The 18,298-nt window shown below is 48.3% G+C and overlaps 1 protein-coding gene and 1 long non-coding RNA gene across 3 annotated transcripts in view; one reads left to right on the top strand and one right to left on the bottom strand.

Moving 5' to 3' along the window:
• The first annotated feature begins 1,481 nt into the window (after positions 1-1,481).
• On the top strand, positions 1,482-11,708 carry LOC144151335 (uncharacterized). 2 transcript variants are annotated; one of them, XM_077682345.1, is made up of 4 exons: positions 1,482-1,621; positions 4,191-4,453; positions 9,926-10,007; positions 11,482-11,708. In XM_077682345.1, the coding sequence occupies exons 1-4, from the start codon at positions 1,579-1,581 to the stop codon at positions 11,511-11,513; spliced, it is 420 nt and encodes a 139-aa protein (XP_077538471.1). In that variant the 5' UTR covers positions 1,482-1,578; the 3' UTR covers positions 11,514-11,708. The 2 variants fall into 2 exon arrangements, with proteins under 2 accessions (XP_077538471.1, XP_077538472.1); XM_077682346.1 differs by having other exon boundaries at positions 1,493-1,621; positions 4,200-4,453.
• LOC144151337 (uncharacterized) overlaps positions 7,452-18,298 on the bottom strand; it is a 102,194-nt gene continuing 91,347 nt past the window's right edge. The window contains exons 2-3 of the long non-coding RNA XR_013318852.1: positions 9,252-9,395; positions 7,452-7,621 (exon numbers count right to left, since the gene is read on the bottom strand). This is a non-coding gene — a long non-coding RNA (uncharacterized LOC144151337). The remainder of the gene's footprint in view (positions 7,622-9,251; positions 9,396-18,298) is intronic.

Below are 18,298 nucleotides of genomic sequence, written 5' to 3'. Positions count from 1 at the left end.
ATCAATTGTGAAGCTACCACTCGTCTGCAATGGCACAATTATACCTTCTAAATTTCCCCAAGTTCGCCCAATAACTAATTGTTAGACAGATACAATGCGCTACACGTTTTGCGTTACGCACTGATTTTGTTAAGGTACCCACAAAAAAACGCTAGCGCAAAAAAAAGCGCTAAACACGAGCCCAGCGTCGAAAAGAACGCATGAACGCTCTGTGCCCACCCCCAAAAGGCTGCGGCTCAAGGAGCTAAACTCGCGCTCGGCGTGCATACGAGCGGCAGTGCGCTCTCCGTCACATTCGCAACCAGGGTACGAAGTAATCACTCAAAACTGATTTCGAGGTTGCGCGCAGCCGCATCGCTGCCCGCAGTGGTTACTCGCGTGGGAACAAAATTTTGAAGGTTGGGTGGGTTGGGGTAAATGCACGCTGTTCTTAAACTGCTTGACCTAACCTATAGAGAATTGCCGAAGCGGCATATTCTGAAGAAATGTAGAAAGCTGAGGAAGCTAGCCCAAGAATTTTCTGAAAAAAAATTACAATCTGGGATTCAGTTTAGATCAATCTAGAGCAGGTGCAAAAGGCTGTGTATGTTAGCGAAAAATAGTGCGTTGCGTTTCGATGCCTACAAAGGCATTGGAGCAAATGCATGACAAAATGTAAGTATAGTTCCTTTATTTCCACGTTACTGATGTGTCAACATTACAGTAACAGTTTCCCAGATAACGTAGGAGTTTCCCAGAAAATTAAGTGTCGTAATTAAATGCTTGAAGCGACTCCACTTACAATAAAGATTCAGCTATAGTAAAATACAGTATATAATTAGCTCGGTCCGAATGGATTACTTTAACTTGGTTCTTTCTGCGGTAATTTAATGGAGTAACTCAAATCGGTGCTTAAGGTACTAAACCTGCAGCCCGGCTGTCAAACGTGTCAAACGGCTGTCAAAAGTGCCTGTAGACTCGGACTAGAGAATAATTTTCACCCCTTGGGGTTCTTCAGTTTGCGCTCATATCCCTACGCGCAGAAGCTTTTGTTTGGCGCCTCGACCAGAAAAAAATGAAACGAAACCGGCTTTGGGTGACAGTGGCAGCCGGAACCTGGTTACACAACACCATAACATGGGAAGTACCTTATCCGGCTCTGTAGCTTCCCCCAGTAGCGTAGTGACGTTAACCAAAGTTTGTAGTCAGCAAAAATAGAACAACGAAAACAGAAACAAAAGAAACCCGTAAAGTAGCAAATAATTGCTGACGAGCTGAGTCGTCTCCCCAATTTACATAATAAGGGTGCAATCCCGGGAAGTGCACTTGCCTCATCCGGCTGTCACTGCGCTTGATACTGTCGCCTTTCTCATTATTTATTCTACTTCACCGACCTTTCGCAAGCGGACATGACGATTTTTCCGAGCACCGCGTGCGCCCAATAAAAAGAAGCGGCAATCGAGCATCCCGGAAGTTACGTGTTTTCCCGCACGGGCCGTCGTGCACGGGCATCCGCGCAAAAGTTGATAAAAAATCGCGAGTCCTTGAAAGAAAGACCAGCCCGCGGCGCGTGAACGGAGAAACCGGTCGGACTTCACGATGGACGCCAGGATAGTGTTGGCCTGCGCGCTTTTGTGTACAGGTGAGCTTTATAACATAATCTGGACGTCGTGTGTAGAGAATTCGAAAGCAGTTTAAAACTCGAGCAGCGAGGAATTCCAGTACAACGTGGCTTTTTTGTTTTCATATTAGGAGCTTGGAGAAAGGCCGCGTGGGGTTGTGGAATACGGGAGGAGACACAAAAGTCAGTTGCTGCCCGAATATACCTTGAGATGGTTTCAGGGGGACCACCTTGCACATATGTAAGCAGCTTTTTAAGGTGATCGTGGCATGTCACTCTGGAACTTTTGTAACCATGTAACTTGCTTTCCTGCGTAACTTACCGCTTTCTCGCTCTCTATCGCTCGCCAGCTCGCTTACGTGCTGGCCTGCTTGCTTGTTGGCTTGATTGTTGGCAAGAAGCCTACCGTTTGCTTACATGAGATGTTGCCCTGTTAAGAAGTCGGTGTAGGCACCGCGGGGGCCGTATATATAACTCAATGAATCTCTTTGCCAGGGTGTCAGCGATTGCGTTTCTAATACAACTTTTTTGTTTTTATTCAGCTATTTATTTATTCAAGAACACTTTCTATTTAAATTTTTTTAGCGTCAGGAAATTGTAATGTGTGTTTACTTCTGTCGATGTTTTTTTTTTTTTGCAAAAGATTGCCCTACAGCATAAAAAAAAAGTTCTCTCGATCGAAACACGAATATCAAATAATGTACCGGGGGATAACATTTTTAATCAATAGAAAATTAGCATGGTTCGTTCGTATGCACTTTTGTTTTCAGTTGACGCTGCCGCAACGTCTTGCTGACTGAGTGCTACCAGCGGTTGACTTGCACACACACAGACATCATCTTACTTTATTCCTCTAGGAAAGTGAATTGTAGCAACTTTCAGAGTAAACCAAAATTTATTCAGGTTGAGATTTTTAGGGAAATCACATTAACGCTCATTGCATGGTAACAAAGCACAGAAAAATTCTAGTATGACCAGTTGAAGACTGACTGACGTTCAAGGAAACACATTTACTCGCCGTTTCGATAGTGCAAGAAACTCTGAAACGGACCAAGTTCTACACATTTACAACATAGTGTAACCTATTCCAGGTTCAATAAAACGCAAACTGTTCCGCTCTTTTTGTTCAAAATGGCACAATGCAGAAGAGACTTTGCTCAGGTGTTGCACAATTTCTAAACGCCAGCAATTTCTGGAAGGTTCAAACTTTTGGTAATTTGACCGGAGGCCACACCTTCCTCCGGAATTTCGTCCCAAACCGAAATTTTACCTTTTTTCTCATTTGAACACTTTTCTTAACATGGTATTATTCAGATATTGCAGGACCTGACCTCCAAGCGTGTTCCCGGCATATCACAACCGCAGTTAACTTGGCGGAAGTGCTTTAATTTTAGCGCCGACTGCGGTCTCGTTCATTTGTAACACAAACGCATGAATGATGATTCAAAAATCATGTCCAGAAGTGGTGCTGTAAAGCTATGAAGCATTTAACAAAGTTATCGTGCAAGGGCAGCATTTCCTGCATAGCTTGCAGTTAACGCACTACCTCGCTTCGCGCTCAATACCGTGGTCAAGATATGCCATGTTCTCGAAATATGCATCAGTTGTAATACACAACTAGCAACGTTTGGGTGACTTTTAGGCGTTTCTACAAATGGCTTGTGCTAGGTTAGTGTCTGAAATAGAGGCTTGCTTTATGTAAGATGTCGTTTCATTTTACTAGGTTCTTCAGAGACAACCACCACCGTGGCTCACTAGCTAAGGCGTTGTGCTGCTGAGCCCAAGAACAAGGGATCGATCCCGGCCGCGGTGGCTGGTTTCTAAAGGCGAAAAGCGAAAACGCTCGTGTGACGAGGTTTTGGAGCGCGTTAAAGATCTCCAGGTCAAAATTAATCTGGAGCCCTGCGCTACAGCGCGCCTCAAATCCCCGTAGTAGCTTCAGCTTTTTAAAGGAGCCATGAACACAAAATACAAGTTAGGTTTATTAGAAAGACTGCTTAGTCCCGATAACAATGATACTAATATCATCGCAATCTTTGAACAAATGACGAATATATTAAAGAAAACGTGTGCAGCAGTCGCGACCCCCTAGCCAATTTCCCGCAACTTTGCTATGACGTAACGGAGCCTTGTTTGTGCGATTGGCGGCCGCCTAACTGACCTGTCGGGATGACACATAACTGGACGTCCGTAATGGGGCCTCTAGTTACATTTGACCGCATCACTTGAATGCTAACGTGCAGTTAACGCACTGAAAATTATGTTTTATTGTTGGGCCGTATGACGTCATTCTTCCTCATAACACGTCACTGTGGCGCAAAATGTGAAAGTTTTTAAACACTTCTTGCTTTTTTTTGTTAAAAAAACATATTTTGGCGCTGTAATGGAGCTGAGTGAGATAGTGAATCCTAGTTCTTTCAAATTACACGAAGTTGTATTTTCTCTTCATGGCTCCTTTAAACCCCCAAAATATGAATTTGTGAATTTGGGTCCACTGAGAAGGGCCAAATGGCCAAACATGTTGAGTAACAGAAAAAGGCTGAGGTCCTTCTTTTGATAATTTAAGACATCTTACTGGTGGCTTCTTCAGCGCTTTCAGCCAGCGCCCAGTCGTACGGTGGTGGCATACGCCGGGTGCCTGGAGACTTCTCTCCTGGCCGACCTGTGAGGCCTGGTGGCGGGTTCGGCGGGGAGTTGCCGGGAGGCTTCCCGGGCGGATATCCTGACAGGCGCCCCCAGAGGTTTCCGGACATGACACCCGGAAGCTATCCCAGCCGCCAACCGGGAGGATTCTTCGGTCCCGACATCTATCCTGGTGGACTTCCGGGCGGAACCAATCCCAGGCTCTGCGGGGTGAGTAGTAAAGCCGTAATACGAAATGGTTGTAGGTTGTTGGGAAAATCTCCAGATTTCGTGGCTGAAATTTACTACTGCGTGAGCAATAGAAAGTTCATGTGGACCAAAAATTACGCCGTCGTTCCGCGGACGCACAGGGATAGAAGAAGGAAGAACAAAAGGGCGCGTGCCTAGAGAGGGGACATCCTGAAGACTGGCAGCGGCAGCCCTGACTTCTCGCAACGTCCGGACTCGCTGCACGAGAAGCGGTAGAAGCAGCGGCTTTTCACCGCCTGATGCGACTCGCGATCGATGCCGAGTAGGAAGCAAATGCAGGACCGAGTAGGTGCAAAAGTTGATGGAATGGTAAAGCTGACACGTGGCAACAACGGACGGAGCGACAGGCAGCCAACACCGCTGCGAAAGTGCGCAAAGGGAACCAGGTAGACGGCTAGAACGCAAAGCCCGGTTAGAGGGGTATGCGAATGGAGGGCGATAAACGCCTTGTTACGGGCCGCTAATGACGGAGCAAGAATGCGCACCGTGCCGAGCCTTAAATTCGAGGGATGTGATGCTCATGCATTACTACAGACCCACCAATTGATATTCCATAGATTTGTTCCTTACGCTTTAACTGGCACAAAGTTTCTGCATTTAATACCCCTGCAACACGGGCGCTTTCAAATGCGATTGAGTCGATCCGGATCGAGCTAAACCCGAATCGGGAGCTGTTACACGGTAGTTTCATCGCAATCGAGCCCGATCCTGCCTGAACTCAATCCTGGTTTCCCAAGCGCGATTGAGGTTTCCAAGCGCGATTGGACGAAAGTGGTGATACTCTCACCCCTGCTGACTAATGCGTCAGAAGTTGACAGCTTCAGCTAACACCAGAAATGGTATCAAATAACTTGACCCAAATAAGCGTGCAGCAACATTTATATAGTTACGTACACCTACGACCGCGCAAAGTTACCAGACGCCGTCTGCGAAGTACATTTTCAGCGCCATCTGGCCTATGTGAGTGCAACCTGTGCAATTTCTCGATCGGGATTGAAACGTGCCGTGTAAGTCGATCGCGCTTCCCTTCAATTCGGATTGAAAGTGCCCGTGTGGCAGGGGTATCAGTAAGCACAGAGAGATTTAGGGCAAAGTAAACAGTCATAATGAAACACGAAGTTTACGGTATTTACGGTATCTTTATTACCATGCAAAGTTAAGTTCCTTTTCTGCAACGTATGCGAATTCCATCAGAGAAGCTGTAAGCCGGGAACTCCGTATAGCAACCATAGCGGTATCTATTAATTGAAACAGTACCCGAAGCTGCCGGTCCTGATCACTAAATAAAATCTAACGCGCGGCGTCGGAAGGTGTTAAAATCAAGCCTTTGGAAGGGGGTAAGCACTCAAAACGTTTTTTAGCCAGCAATGTTAGCGCAGCAAATGTTTCACATGTAACCAGTGACTGTACTGTTTTGAACAATTTTTACACATATCTACCAGTCACCATAAAAACCTGTGTTGCGTGCCTTATCTTAGCATTTGCCGTATTATCAAGGCAGGCTACACAGATTGAAGCGACAAACTGCATAAAAATTTAGCACTTTTAATGGCGGATCCCAAACGTTTTGTCCGTTTACTGCTCAAAAACAACATGACAGAAACGGGGTGATTTCTTTAAGCGAAGATATTCACTTCAAGGGTATGCGCGTCCAATAATTACGCCCTAAATGTTTCTACAGTCGGATATATAACATAAAGCTGTGCTTAATATCTGCAATTCTTTCAGAAGTGGATATCCAGAACAGTAAGTAAAATTTCGACTATTCTAGGCAATCGACGAAGTCAGTGACCCGGGCACGTGGGTGGTGGGCATATTTGGAAAACCGCCTTCGCACAATGGAGGTGCGAATAAATAACCCCGAAAGATAGCTCTTCGACAAACAGTCTTTTTTACTGCAAAACGGCGCATCGCCCGTTTCTGTGCTTGAGACACAATGGCCCCAAGTGGTGTGCGCTGAACCCAGTTCTCCTCCTTTTTATTTGCCGGGTGACACAATTTCTCAGAAAAATTGCGGCTTCTCTGGCAAAAAACGTATATTTATAGTATCGTTAGACCTTCTACCTACATTGCACTTGATACATTTTGTGCGAATAGAGTCGCGTTAACTTGGTCTCACCATAAGCAAAGCATTGTATTGCTTGTAATCACAGGGTAGTTTCATCTCCATATGCCGTTATCCATTGTTTAACGCGCGGAAAATGAAAATGAATGTACTTTGATTGAAGAATAACTCAAGTATATTGCTACGAGTTTTGTACTTTGTTCGTTTTAGGAGCCGTGACACTGTAAGGCAGCCCACAGCAAACTAATCACGGCCTAAAATGATGTTGTTAAAATAGTAACGTGACTGGATGTATTACTAGAAGTACTGCAGATAATTATTCTTGCTTCATCAGGGTTACAACGACTTGTATGACTACTTTTACAGCGAAGCTGTCTATGAATAGGAGCTAGCAGGTCGTCTCTGGCGACAATCCGATCGTAGGCGAACAATTTTCAGCGTACGAAACAAATTGTGGAAAAAAAACATGTGGTTGATGCCTCTTTCATAGGAATCAGTAAAACACAAAAGTGAAATGTGCCTTCACAGGAGCATTTATTGTGCATCCATATAAACTTACACATCGTAATATATATTATGTCGGTATGGCCTCGTTAGACGCATCAACGTTAGACACTGGATTGCACACGCCGGAAAATTGAGTAAATCCGACAGAAACCACAGCCCCTTGAAAACCGCGCGAACTAAACGGAGCCGAAGCGAAACCGAAAGCTGTAGGTGGCGGAGGGTGCCGCAATTCACCCGCGTCGCGTACACAAAGACGCTGGCATCGAGGCGCAAACTGTCGGTGCTCATTAGTGTCATGATGAACTACTTCGCTTCACTTCTCCTAGAGGGCAGCATCTCCTAGACGGCATCCAAATGGAGAAAGTAGGGGGAAAGAGATGAGGCGCGTTCGTACCCCTACTCGTGATTGAATTCGTAGTGCAGTGGGGAGAGCGCTGTGTACCTCCCGTTGCGGCGAGAAAGTTCGTGGCTGGAATCCGGGCGCAGCCGCGTCAATGGAACTTTTTCTGGCGACGTCATTTCCGTGACTGTACGGCGCCGGTCAGATGTTCTTGTACCTGCGCAAAAAACACTTCCGTGTTAAATTTAAGAAAAGGTCCTCGGGCTTTCATATTTTCATACAAGATTGTTGATTTGCCGCAAGAAGGATGTCTTTCCAGCAATGCACTCTTGTTTAAACGTGAAGCCGACTTTAAGATTGATTCTTGACTTGGTATTTGTAAGGTAGCTTACCCAAATTGTGCATTGAACAGTGGAGCACGGCCATCTACGTAAGGGATTGTGGTTACCGCACAACTTTACACTCTTGTCCAACGTCGCTGCCTCTTTCCGGATTCGTGTGTAGTCCTCGCCACTTGCGGCATCTCCCGCCCCCTAACATTGCGCAATTCCGCGCTCTCTTCGGCGGCAACTTGTGATGCGGCGTACTAGAGCCTGCGCTGTGATTGGCATGGCCGCGCTACAAAAAAAAAAAAAAAAAAAATCTCCATTGTCTCTACCAACAAATCGTGTGCATCTTTAGTCTGTGGCGTAGAGGTCTGGTCACGGTAGTTATAATTTAACATAGCGAATCCCAATATAGCAAAAGTCAACATAACAAATAACCAGAGCGACAGTTTTTCCGGACTTCCCTCTTCACTGGGCGAAAGGGACCTGAATTTTTAATGTGCAGCTCACGGCAGTAAGACATTAGGCAATTCACTATTGTAGACACTTACCGTGGGTGTCCAAGAAATATATACTCGAAGGGCTTAAATTAAGCACGTACAGTAGTCAACACTCTTAAGAGCAAACAACGAGGTGCCAGCTTATGGATACAGGGCAGCAGTTGACGATATCAACCCGCTAATCTTCAGCAGCTTATAATCCGCGCTCACGATGCTGACCTTCTTGACTTGGCTACTTCAGCGCATGCGCCCAAACTCGTTGTCTAGCAGGAGCCCTATTACAACCTGCAGCTATGTGCATAGGCTGGCACCTCGTTCTTTGTTGTTAACATTTTTGATGACTGTACGCTTTACATAGCTCCAACATTGGCGCGGCAAGCGTTTGGCATTGCTGGCAAACTCTAATGAATGTATTCAAGAAAATTCGTTGCAGAGCTGTAGAATTCTCTCAGAACTAAAATAGTAACTGTCCATTAAAATACAATCACGTGATCTGAAAATCTAGATATCTTGGAAAAGAAACAAATAACGCAACAATATAGGTACAGGTGCCGCCAAAATTCAAAGGAGCACGGCTTTATCAAATTACAATAATTTCTATTTTATACGGGTGCCAGCATAAATACAGTATGTGCGGCCAGATTTTATTCAAGAATACCTTTTCTGAAAAGTCGCTTAGAGGTGGCTGGCTAGGCACAATGCAGAGAAATCCCCTCAAAATCTTCAACCCGTGATCCGTCTACTTTCTGGGGCACCTGCACATTGATTGTTTAGAGCTCCCTTCTAACTCCCTTGGATGAAACTTCAAACATGTACCTAATTATTATGAAAAAAAAAACAAAACAGAAACGACCCAAGTTACGGGCGCGCATTGTTAAAGCGGCCATGAAGACAAAACACAAGTTTGATCCATTAAAATACTGCTTTGTCTGGATAACAATGTTATCAATTTATTCAATTTTATTGCAGACTTCTAAAAAATATTCAATATGTTAAAAACTATGATAGAGGGGATACTCACCTGTCACTTTCCAATGATTTCCTTATGACGTCTCAAAATCTTGTTCGTGCGATTGGCTGCCACCGACCAAAGAACAGCCAAGAAACATGCCTGCGGCCTTTAGTAGTGGGGCCTTTAGTTCCGTTTTATCGTATCAGTTGAATGCTGAAGTGCAGGGAATGCAGTGATAACTGTTTTTAGTGCTGGCCCATGTTAGGTCACGCCTGCCCATATTACGTCACTAAAAAATTAAGAAGAAGAAATGAACGTGGGCAGGGCATGTAATGCGAAAGCAAGATAACCGCTGGTCATTAAAGGTAACAGGGTGGATTCCTAGAGAAGGCAAGCGTGGCAGGGGCCGACAGAAGGTTAGAGGGGCAGATGAGATCATTAAGTTTGCGGGAATAAATTGGTCGCAGTTAGCACGGGGACGGGATAATATGAGATTAATGGGAGAGGCCTTTGCCCTGCAGTGGGCGTACATACGCTGGTGATGATGATAATTATGATGATGATGATTATGGGGAAGTATGAACACTTTCCTATATTTCTTGCATTTTGTTTGTTGAAAATACGTCTCCCGTGGCTGGAATGGCGCTAAGTGAGCTACCAGCGCCCAGTTCTTTCAAATTAAACAATGTTGTATTTTGTATTCATGGATCTTCAAAGAGGTGTGTTTTTGCCCCCTTCCATAGGATCGGATCTGCCCCATCGGCGCGAGCTGTGTAGTTGCCCGACAACGTTGTGTGAGGAGCCCTTGCCTCCCGATTCGCACGTGTAAGTACCTGCAGTTCATGGTGGCATAGTATTCATTCATTCATTCATGCATTCATTCATCCACATATATATTTCCTCACCTCTACTCAAAGGTTTCAGGTAGAAGTAGCATTATTACTGCCAGAATTAGGTAGTGGTGGTTGTCGTAATGGTGACTATAACGGCACAAATGGTATCACCAGCATTACCAGCAAGTAGTACTACTACTAACAACAGTAACACAATTATAGAGGCAGAAGAAGTAACAGTGGTAGCATAATTGTTAGTAATGGAGGTTGTAACAACAGCACCACGATAAATAGCAGCACTAATGGTAGTAGCAGTAGGAGTAACAGTAATAATAGTAGCAGTAGCACTACAGATTGCAGTGATAGTAGTAGTAGCATCAGTAGTAGTACTCGCAGCGGTAGTTTCTATAGAATTTCTTGGATAATTTGTCACCCTAAATAAACGCAAATGCATTGCTTGCGCTGTATATTCGATGACTACATTTCACATAGCCTGCATCATTGTGCTTTTCTCAATAAAAAAAGAAGGAACCGGATCTGCTTCACACAAACTAAAAGTTATGTGGAAGCGTAGAGCAAAATGAGATGTGACAGCAAACAGCGATGGACAAAAAATGGCAATATGAAAGAAACAAATATATTAGGAGTTCATTTTAAAGACATTTTAAAACAACATATCCCTTAAATGTGGCAGCAGTAAAAAGAAAAAAAAATGCGGGGAGCACACCTAAGGCCGGGTTCAGACTGTTGCCTCAACTGTCGTAATAATTTTAAGGAATGACGTCATTTCACGTCTCAGCCAACCAAACTGCGTGACACGCCGTTTTTTTACGTTCATAAATCACGATATGGTTTTTCCGTCAGTAGTCGGGACATAGCTTAGGGCTATGTTCAGACTACCGACGCAAAAGCTATGTCCTAAGCTATATCATTTTTTAAAGTTATTACGTCAGTTACGGCAACAGTCTCTCAACTCGGCCTAAGGCTGCTTCTGCGCGAGGATTCGAAAGCATAGGTGTGCTGGTCCAGTGCTTTCGGGATTCGTTTGCGATTTTACCACACGCATTCGGACCACATTACTGAGATATGATCAAGTTCCACTCATGACCACCTTGTTGAGCAAGTCAGCGCATACCGTTCTAAAAATTACCGCGTGAGAAGCACGCCGCCGAAGAAGCACAACTTATCAAATGTTTGGTTCTTCTGGGTCGCTGTGTTTTTCACACTCCAATTTTTATTTTTTTTTAGTCAACGCATTCTTCAAAGTCTAGCAAAAGGTCGTTCTCAACCAAAACTTCAGGCCAGCTTAAGCTTGTACGAGGGGCTTAACCCATGTGCATTCATGTTCTTTGTAGGCAATGATTAGGGCTCCTTCGTACGGCCTAATTTTGTATCGCAAGTTTGATGTCACGGAATACAAACCTGGCCCAGGCAGTAACGTGAAATTTGGCATCTTTGATTTGCAGGTGCTTCCTCCGTGGTAGGTCTCCGGCCCTAACGAAGACACGGCTGATCCTCCCAACCAGCACAGATACATGAAGTAACCTTTAGATGACATGGCCGCAGGCTTCAAAATTTTTTCTGAGTGGATAAAGTCATGTGAAGCCTTTGAAAGAAGTTGAATTATTCATGACACTGTGTGAGCAGAATAAAGAATAGACGGTATGGGATAAAGAACCCGTCTTGACGACAATTTCATGGCTTTGATTATTGCTTGAGGCGTTCAGCGCCTGACTCCATGCAGCATAGGTGGTGTAGTACTGCCCTACAAAAGGACATTTTTACTGCGCCAGCTGTAACAAATTGCTTTTTTTTTCTCTCGTGCTCTATGTTCGCGGCACGCACTCTCATGATTTGTTTCTCTGTAGCAATTGCTCGTCTTTTCTCTTTGTTCTATTTCTTCGCATGGTGTTTCAAGCCATTGTACTCCATCGAACTAACTGCGTTATTACACCCACAAAGCGCCTTCTAGAACAGTGCTCTTCGGACAACCAGGAAAAAAATTGAAGCTCGATGAGGCAGGCATTCCCAAACACGCACACATATTCATATATATACGTGCGTGCGTGCGTGCGCGAGCTCGTGTGTGTGTGTGTGTGTGTGTGTATGTGTGTGGGTGGGTGTGCGTGCGTGTGTGTGTGTGTGTGTGTGTGTGAGAGAGAGAGAGAGAGAGAGAGAGAGAGAGAGAGAGAGAGAGAGAGAGAGAGAGAGAGAGAGAGAGAGAGAGAGAGAGAGAGACAGACAGACAGATGGATTTGAAAACCCGCCATGTCCCTGCCCCTCCCAGGAAAATGAAAACCCCACCCCTATGTTCTGTATATTGCCGCGAACCATACATTGGGTTTGTTTATTTGTATTTTGCTTTTACCGCCCGGCTGTGCCGGTCTGTGTTATCTCTGCGCCAAGGAAAGCGCGTGTTCAATTCTTTCTTTCTGTGCCGCATGTGTTATCTGTTGTGATAGGGAGAGCATTCCGATCTAACGTGAACAGCCCAGAATAATCTTCTTGGGTCTACTATGTTCTCGATGCGAATCGACGTTTCGAGAACCACGCGCGCCAAAAGATAAAAAGCCTGCAGTGCGGACGCCGGGGCATTCGATTCTGCGACGCTCGCTGACGCAGGTCACTTTGTTGACCGCTGCTTCGCCGCCTCTGTATTCTTTTGAGTTGTTAGGGGAGCACAAGTTCGCTCCAATAAACTTGTTTCTCCTGCAAGACAACTGCGTCGTCCTTGGCTTCGTGACATCTGGTGGAGGTGCTGGGTACGCGCCCTTCATGCCCACTACAACCTCGAGAAGCCGCCAAGCCAGTCCAACAAGAGCCAGCCCCCGCCTGCAAGATTTACCACCCGAGTTCGGTTTGATGCCAGAAGGGCCCAAGAAAAAGAACGCTGCAACCAACACCATGGTGCCAGAAACAACATCGCCAATCGTCCTGCAGCAGCCCCGGGAACCGCCATCGTTCCGGGGAGCCCCCGCTGAAGACCCCGAAGAATGGTTGGAGAAGCTGGAGCGCGTCCGCATCTTCAACAGGTGGGACGACGAAGAAACTTTCCGGCATGTCTTCTTTTACTTAGAAGATGCTGCTCGAACTTGGTTCGAGAACCATGAGAGTTCTTTGACCGACTGGACTCACTTCAAAAGGGAGTTCCTGAAGACATTCACTACCGTTGTGAGAAAAGAGCGAGCTGCGCTTTTGCTTGAAACTCGGACACAACACCCCAACGAAGGGGTCATGATCTTCGTTGAGGAGATGAAGCAATTATTTCGCCGCGCGGACCCCGAAATGACGGAAGAAAAGAAGTTACGCTTCTTGATGCGCGGTGTGAAGGAGGAGCTGTTTGCTGGACTTGTCCGCAACCCGCCCAAAACCATCGCTGAATTCGTGACCGAAGCCAGCACGATTGAGAAGGCTCTCGAAATGCGTGCTAAGCAGTATGACCGGAACTTTGTTGGCGCGGCCAGTGCGAACTACATCGACAACATGCGGGTTCCGGCTGATAGCATACGCGAGGCTATCCGCGAAATAGTGAGGGAGGAGCTGCGGAAACTGCTCCCAACGACGCCGCAACCAGAAGTCGCTTCTCTTACCGACGTCATTAGAGAAGAAGTGCAGCAAGCGCTGGGAACTTCAACGCCGCCAGTAGCACCTCGCGAGCCTCAAGCCATGACCTACGCGGCTGCTGTACATCGCCCTCGCCCACCTGCACCCTATCGTCACGAGGCTCCGTACCGTCGTCCCCTCTCGCCGGCCCGACCACCTGCGGCGCAACCCCCTGCCCCAAGGAAGACCGACGTGTGGCGAACGTCCGACAATCGTCCGCTGTGCTACCACTGCGGCGAGGCCGACCACGTCTACCGTCGCTGCCCCTACAGGAGGCTCGGTTTGCGAGGGTTCTCCGTCGACGCACCCCGCCCCCGAACTGGCCAGCACCCATCGGAGATCGAAGAGTACCTGTCCAACACCAGCCGTCGACCAGCCCGTTTCAACCGTTCGCCGTCACCCTACCCATACCAGTCGCCGAACCGCCGTAGCAATGCTGAGTTCTCACGTGGAAGGTCCCCCAGCCCACGCGGGGGAAACTAAAAGCAGCAACTTCTGGAGGTAAAGTTGCACGATCGCGGAAAAATGAAAACCCTCCAACGACGCAACGACTCGCGGAAGACAGTGACTCACAACATGCCCTCATCCCGACGACCCGACCCAGACCTGACGAGACTCCCGTACACGACGAGACGTCAGCTGAGAAGACGATGACAACGACGACGCACAGTGCCCGACCGTCAACACGCACAAGCCGAGATGCGACGCCCCGACGCACCCGGAACTCGAGGAAGGCGGCATCCGACGTCAAGGTGTCCATCGACGGCTTTGACGTAGTCGCCCTCGTAGACACGGGAGCCGACTATTCGGTAATGAGCGGACCATTTGCGTCTAAACTGAAGAAAGTTATGACCAGATGGGACGGTCCGCACATACGCACAGCAGGAGGCCACCTCGTGACGCCAAGTGGAATGTGCACATCGCGCGTCACCATAGACGGCACAACGTACCCTGCGGCGTTCGTCGTTCTGCCTAACTGCTCCCGCGACGTGATTCTCGGAATTGACTTTTTGACGGACAACGGCGCAATAATTGATCTGCAGACCAAGTCGATAACATTTTCCTCCGATCACTCCACGACGCCGCAACCACCCCCCGATCACCGTGCTGCTGTCAGGATCGCCGACGATCACATCACCGTGCCACCCCGCGCAAGCTTGATGATCGCCGTCTACTGTGAGGATGCTGCTTCTGACATCGACGCTATCGTAGAGAGTGATCGAAGGTTGCTTCTCGACCGCGGCGTCTCCGTCGCAAGAGGCATTGCGCACTTTAAGCAACGCCAATCTCACGTTTTGGTCACTAATTTCACCGAAGAGTACCAGCATTTAAACAAGGGAGCTGCAATTGCGTTCCTCGAAGAAACGCAAGAAGCAAGTGATGTGATCGCAGTCGCCGACTTTGAACGCACACCCGTAGAAACCTTCAAGCTCCCGCAGACATTCGACGTGAATCCGGCGCTACCGCAAGAACAACGGAAAAAATTATTGGCTTTGCTGCGTCGCTACAGCGAATGTTTTTCGTCGAGCGCAAAACTACGTCAGACCCCTCTAGCGAAGCACCGAATAATAACCGAAGATGGAGCCCGACCTACCAGACAGTCACCGTACCGCGTCTCTTCACACGAACGGGAAGCCATCCGGACTCAAGTCGACGACATGCTGAGCGATGACATTATACAGCCATCGAAAAGCCCCTGGGCTGCGCCCGTCGTACTCGTAAAGAAAAAAGACGGCACATTAAGGTTTTGCGTTGACTACCGGCGACTGAACAAAATCACGAAAAAGGACGTGTACCCCCTTCCCCGAATCGACGACGCCCTCGACCACCTCTGCCACGCGAAGTACTTCTCATCGATGGACCTGAAGACCGGCTACTGGCAAATCGAAGTGGACGAGAGAGACCGAGAGAAGACTGCATTTATAACCCCAGACGGCCTATACGAGTTCAAGGTGATGCCGTTTGGGCTGTGCACAGCACCAGCGACGTTTCAAAGAGTCATGGACACTGTGCTAGCTGGCCTTAAGTGGCACACCTGCCTCGTATACCTCGACGACGTAGTGGTATTCGCCCGGACTTTCGACGAACACCTTGCAAGGTTGGAGTCTGTACTCGAGGCCATTCGTACGTCGGGGTTGACGCTAAAGCCTGAAAAGTGCCGTTTCGCATACGGGGAACTCAAGTTCTTGGGCCACGTCGTCAACGCCGCGGGAGTTCTACCTGACCCGGCAAAAACTTCAGCGATTGCGAACTTCCCAAGGCCGAAAGACAAGAAGGGCGTGCGAAGATTTCTCGGGCTGTGCGCATACTACCGGCGCTTCGTGGCAAACTTCGCACGCATTGCAGAGCCACTCACGCGCTTGACGAAAGATAGCACCCCTTTCAGCTGGGAAAACGACCAAGAACAAGCATTCTGCGAGCTGCAAATACGCCTGCAAAGCCCGCCCGTGCTCGCTCATTTCGACGAAAATGCCGAAACGGAAATGCACACGGACGCCAGTGATATCGGCTTGGGTGCCGTCCTTGTCCAAAAGCAAAGCGGCTGCGAAAGGGTAATCGCCTATGCCAGCCGTGGTCTGTCGAAGGAGGAGAAAAACTATTCTGCCTCTGAGAAAGAGTGCCTGGCTATTATATGGGCGATTTCAAAATTTCGCCCATACGTGTATGGAAGGCCATTCAAGGTTGTAACAGACCACCATGCGCTGTGTTGGCTCGCCAATTTGAAGGACCCCTCTGGCCGTCTTGGGCGGTGGAGCTTGCGCCTGCAGGAGTTCGACGTTACCGTCGTTTATAAATCCGGCAGGAAACACTCCGACGCCGACTGCCTGTCCCGCGCCCCCGTCGACCCACCACAAGACTCTGATGAAGACAGCGCGTTCTTCGGGATCGTGACGGAGAGCGACCTAGCCGCCCAGCAGCGTGCCGACCCCGACTTACGCGTCATAATCGAGTACCTCGAGGGATGCAACGTTGCCGTTCCTAGGACCTTCAAACGCAGCTTACCAGCATTCAGCCTGAGAAACTCCGTCCTTGTGAAGAAGAATTTCTGCCCCGGAACAAGAGCGAATTACCTCCTCGTCATCCCCGCGGACCTTCGTGACGAAATTTTGGAAGCGTGCCACGACGACCCGTCTTCCGGACATCTGGGCACAGCCCGCACTATTGGAAAAATCAAGGCGAGGTACTACTGGCCCGGCCTTACCTCTGACGTCACCCACTACGTCCGGAGCTGCCGTGACTGCCAGCGACGAAAAACGCCGCCGACAAGACCCGCCGGACTTCTGCAACCGATCGCCGTCCCATCGAGACCATTTCAACAGATTGGAATGGACCTTTTAGGCCCGTTCCCTACGTCACGATCACAGAACAAGTGGATTGTCGTAGCGACAGACTACATGACGCGCTACGCAGAGACCGCCGCTCTTCCGAGGGGGACTGCACAAGAAGTGGCGAAGTTCTTTATAAGCCAAGTTGTGCTACGACATGGAGCCCCGGAAGTCCTAATCACAGACCGCGGAACGGCATTTACTGCAGAGCTGATGCAAGGAGTATTACGCTACAGCAACACGGATCACCGAAGAACGACCGCGTACCACCCCCAAACGAACGGACTAACAGAACGTCTGAACAAGACAATCGCAGATATGCTGTCAATGTACGTTGACCTTGAACATAAGACTTGGGACGAAGTTCTCCCGTATGTCACGTTTGCGTACAACACGGCTATCCAGGAGACGACGCAGCTGACGCCGTTCGAGCTTGTCTGCGGTAGAAGGCCGACTACGATGCTCGACGCCATGCTTCCGCACGTAGAAGACGACGACCTCAACGCCGACGTCCACGGATATCTTCAACGTGCGGAGGAGGCCCGCCAGCTCGCTCGAGTTCGTATAACGGGCCAGCAGCTGGTGGATGCGGGCCGCTACAACCTCCGACGCCGAGACGCCGAGTACCAACCAGGGGATCGTGTGTGGGTTTGGACTCCCATCCGACGACGCGGACTCAGTGAGAAGCTCCTGCGACGGTATTTCGGACCCTACCAGATTCTACGACGTGTTGGCCAACTTACCTACGAAGTGGTCCCCGATGGTGACTCCGGCACATCACGACGACGTACGCGGCCTGAAGTCGTCCACGTGGTTCGCTTAAAACCTTTCTACGCACGATGACGAACTTTTATTTTCATTTGTTCGGACTGTCGCTTATGTTAGCATCGGGTCGATGCACTCTTAGAGGGGGGGGGTAATGCCGCGAACCATACATTGGGTTTGTTTATTTGTATTTTGCTTTTACCGCCCGGCTGTGCCGGTCTGTGTTATCTCTGCGCCAAGGAAAGCGCGTGTTCAATTCTTTCTTTCTGTGCCGCATGTGTTATCTGTTGTGATAGGGAGAGCATTCCGATCTAACGTGAACAGCCCAGAATAATCTTCTTGGGTCTACTATGTTCTCGATGCGAATCGACGTTTCGAGAACCACGCGCGCCAAAAGATAAAAAGCCTGCAGTGCGGACGCCGGGGCATTCGATTCTGCGACGCTCGCTGACGCAGGTCACTTTGTTGACCGCTGCTTCGCCGCCTCTGTATTCTTTTGAGTTGTTAGGGGAGCACAAGTTCGCTCCAATAAACTTGTTTCTCCTGCAAGACAACTGCGTCGTCCTTGGCTTCGTGACAATATTAAATC

The sequence above is a fragment of the Haemaphysalis longicornis genome, unplaced genomic scaffold (genome assembly GCF_048455015.1).
Source record: "Haemaphysalis longicornis isolate Haplotype H1 unplaced genomic scaffold, Haemaphysalis longicornis Haplotype H1 scaffold_9, whole genome shotgun sequence".
Classification (NCBI taxonomy): domain Eukaryota; kingdom Metazoa; phylum Arthropoda; class Arachnida; order Ixodida; family Ixodidae; genus Haemaphysalis; species Haemaphysalis longicornis.
This window is presented reverse-complemented; position numbering and strand designations above follow the sequence as displayed.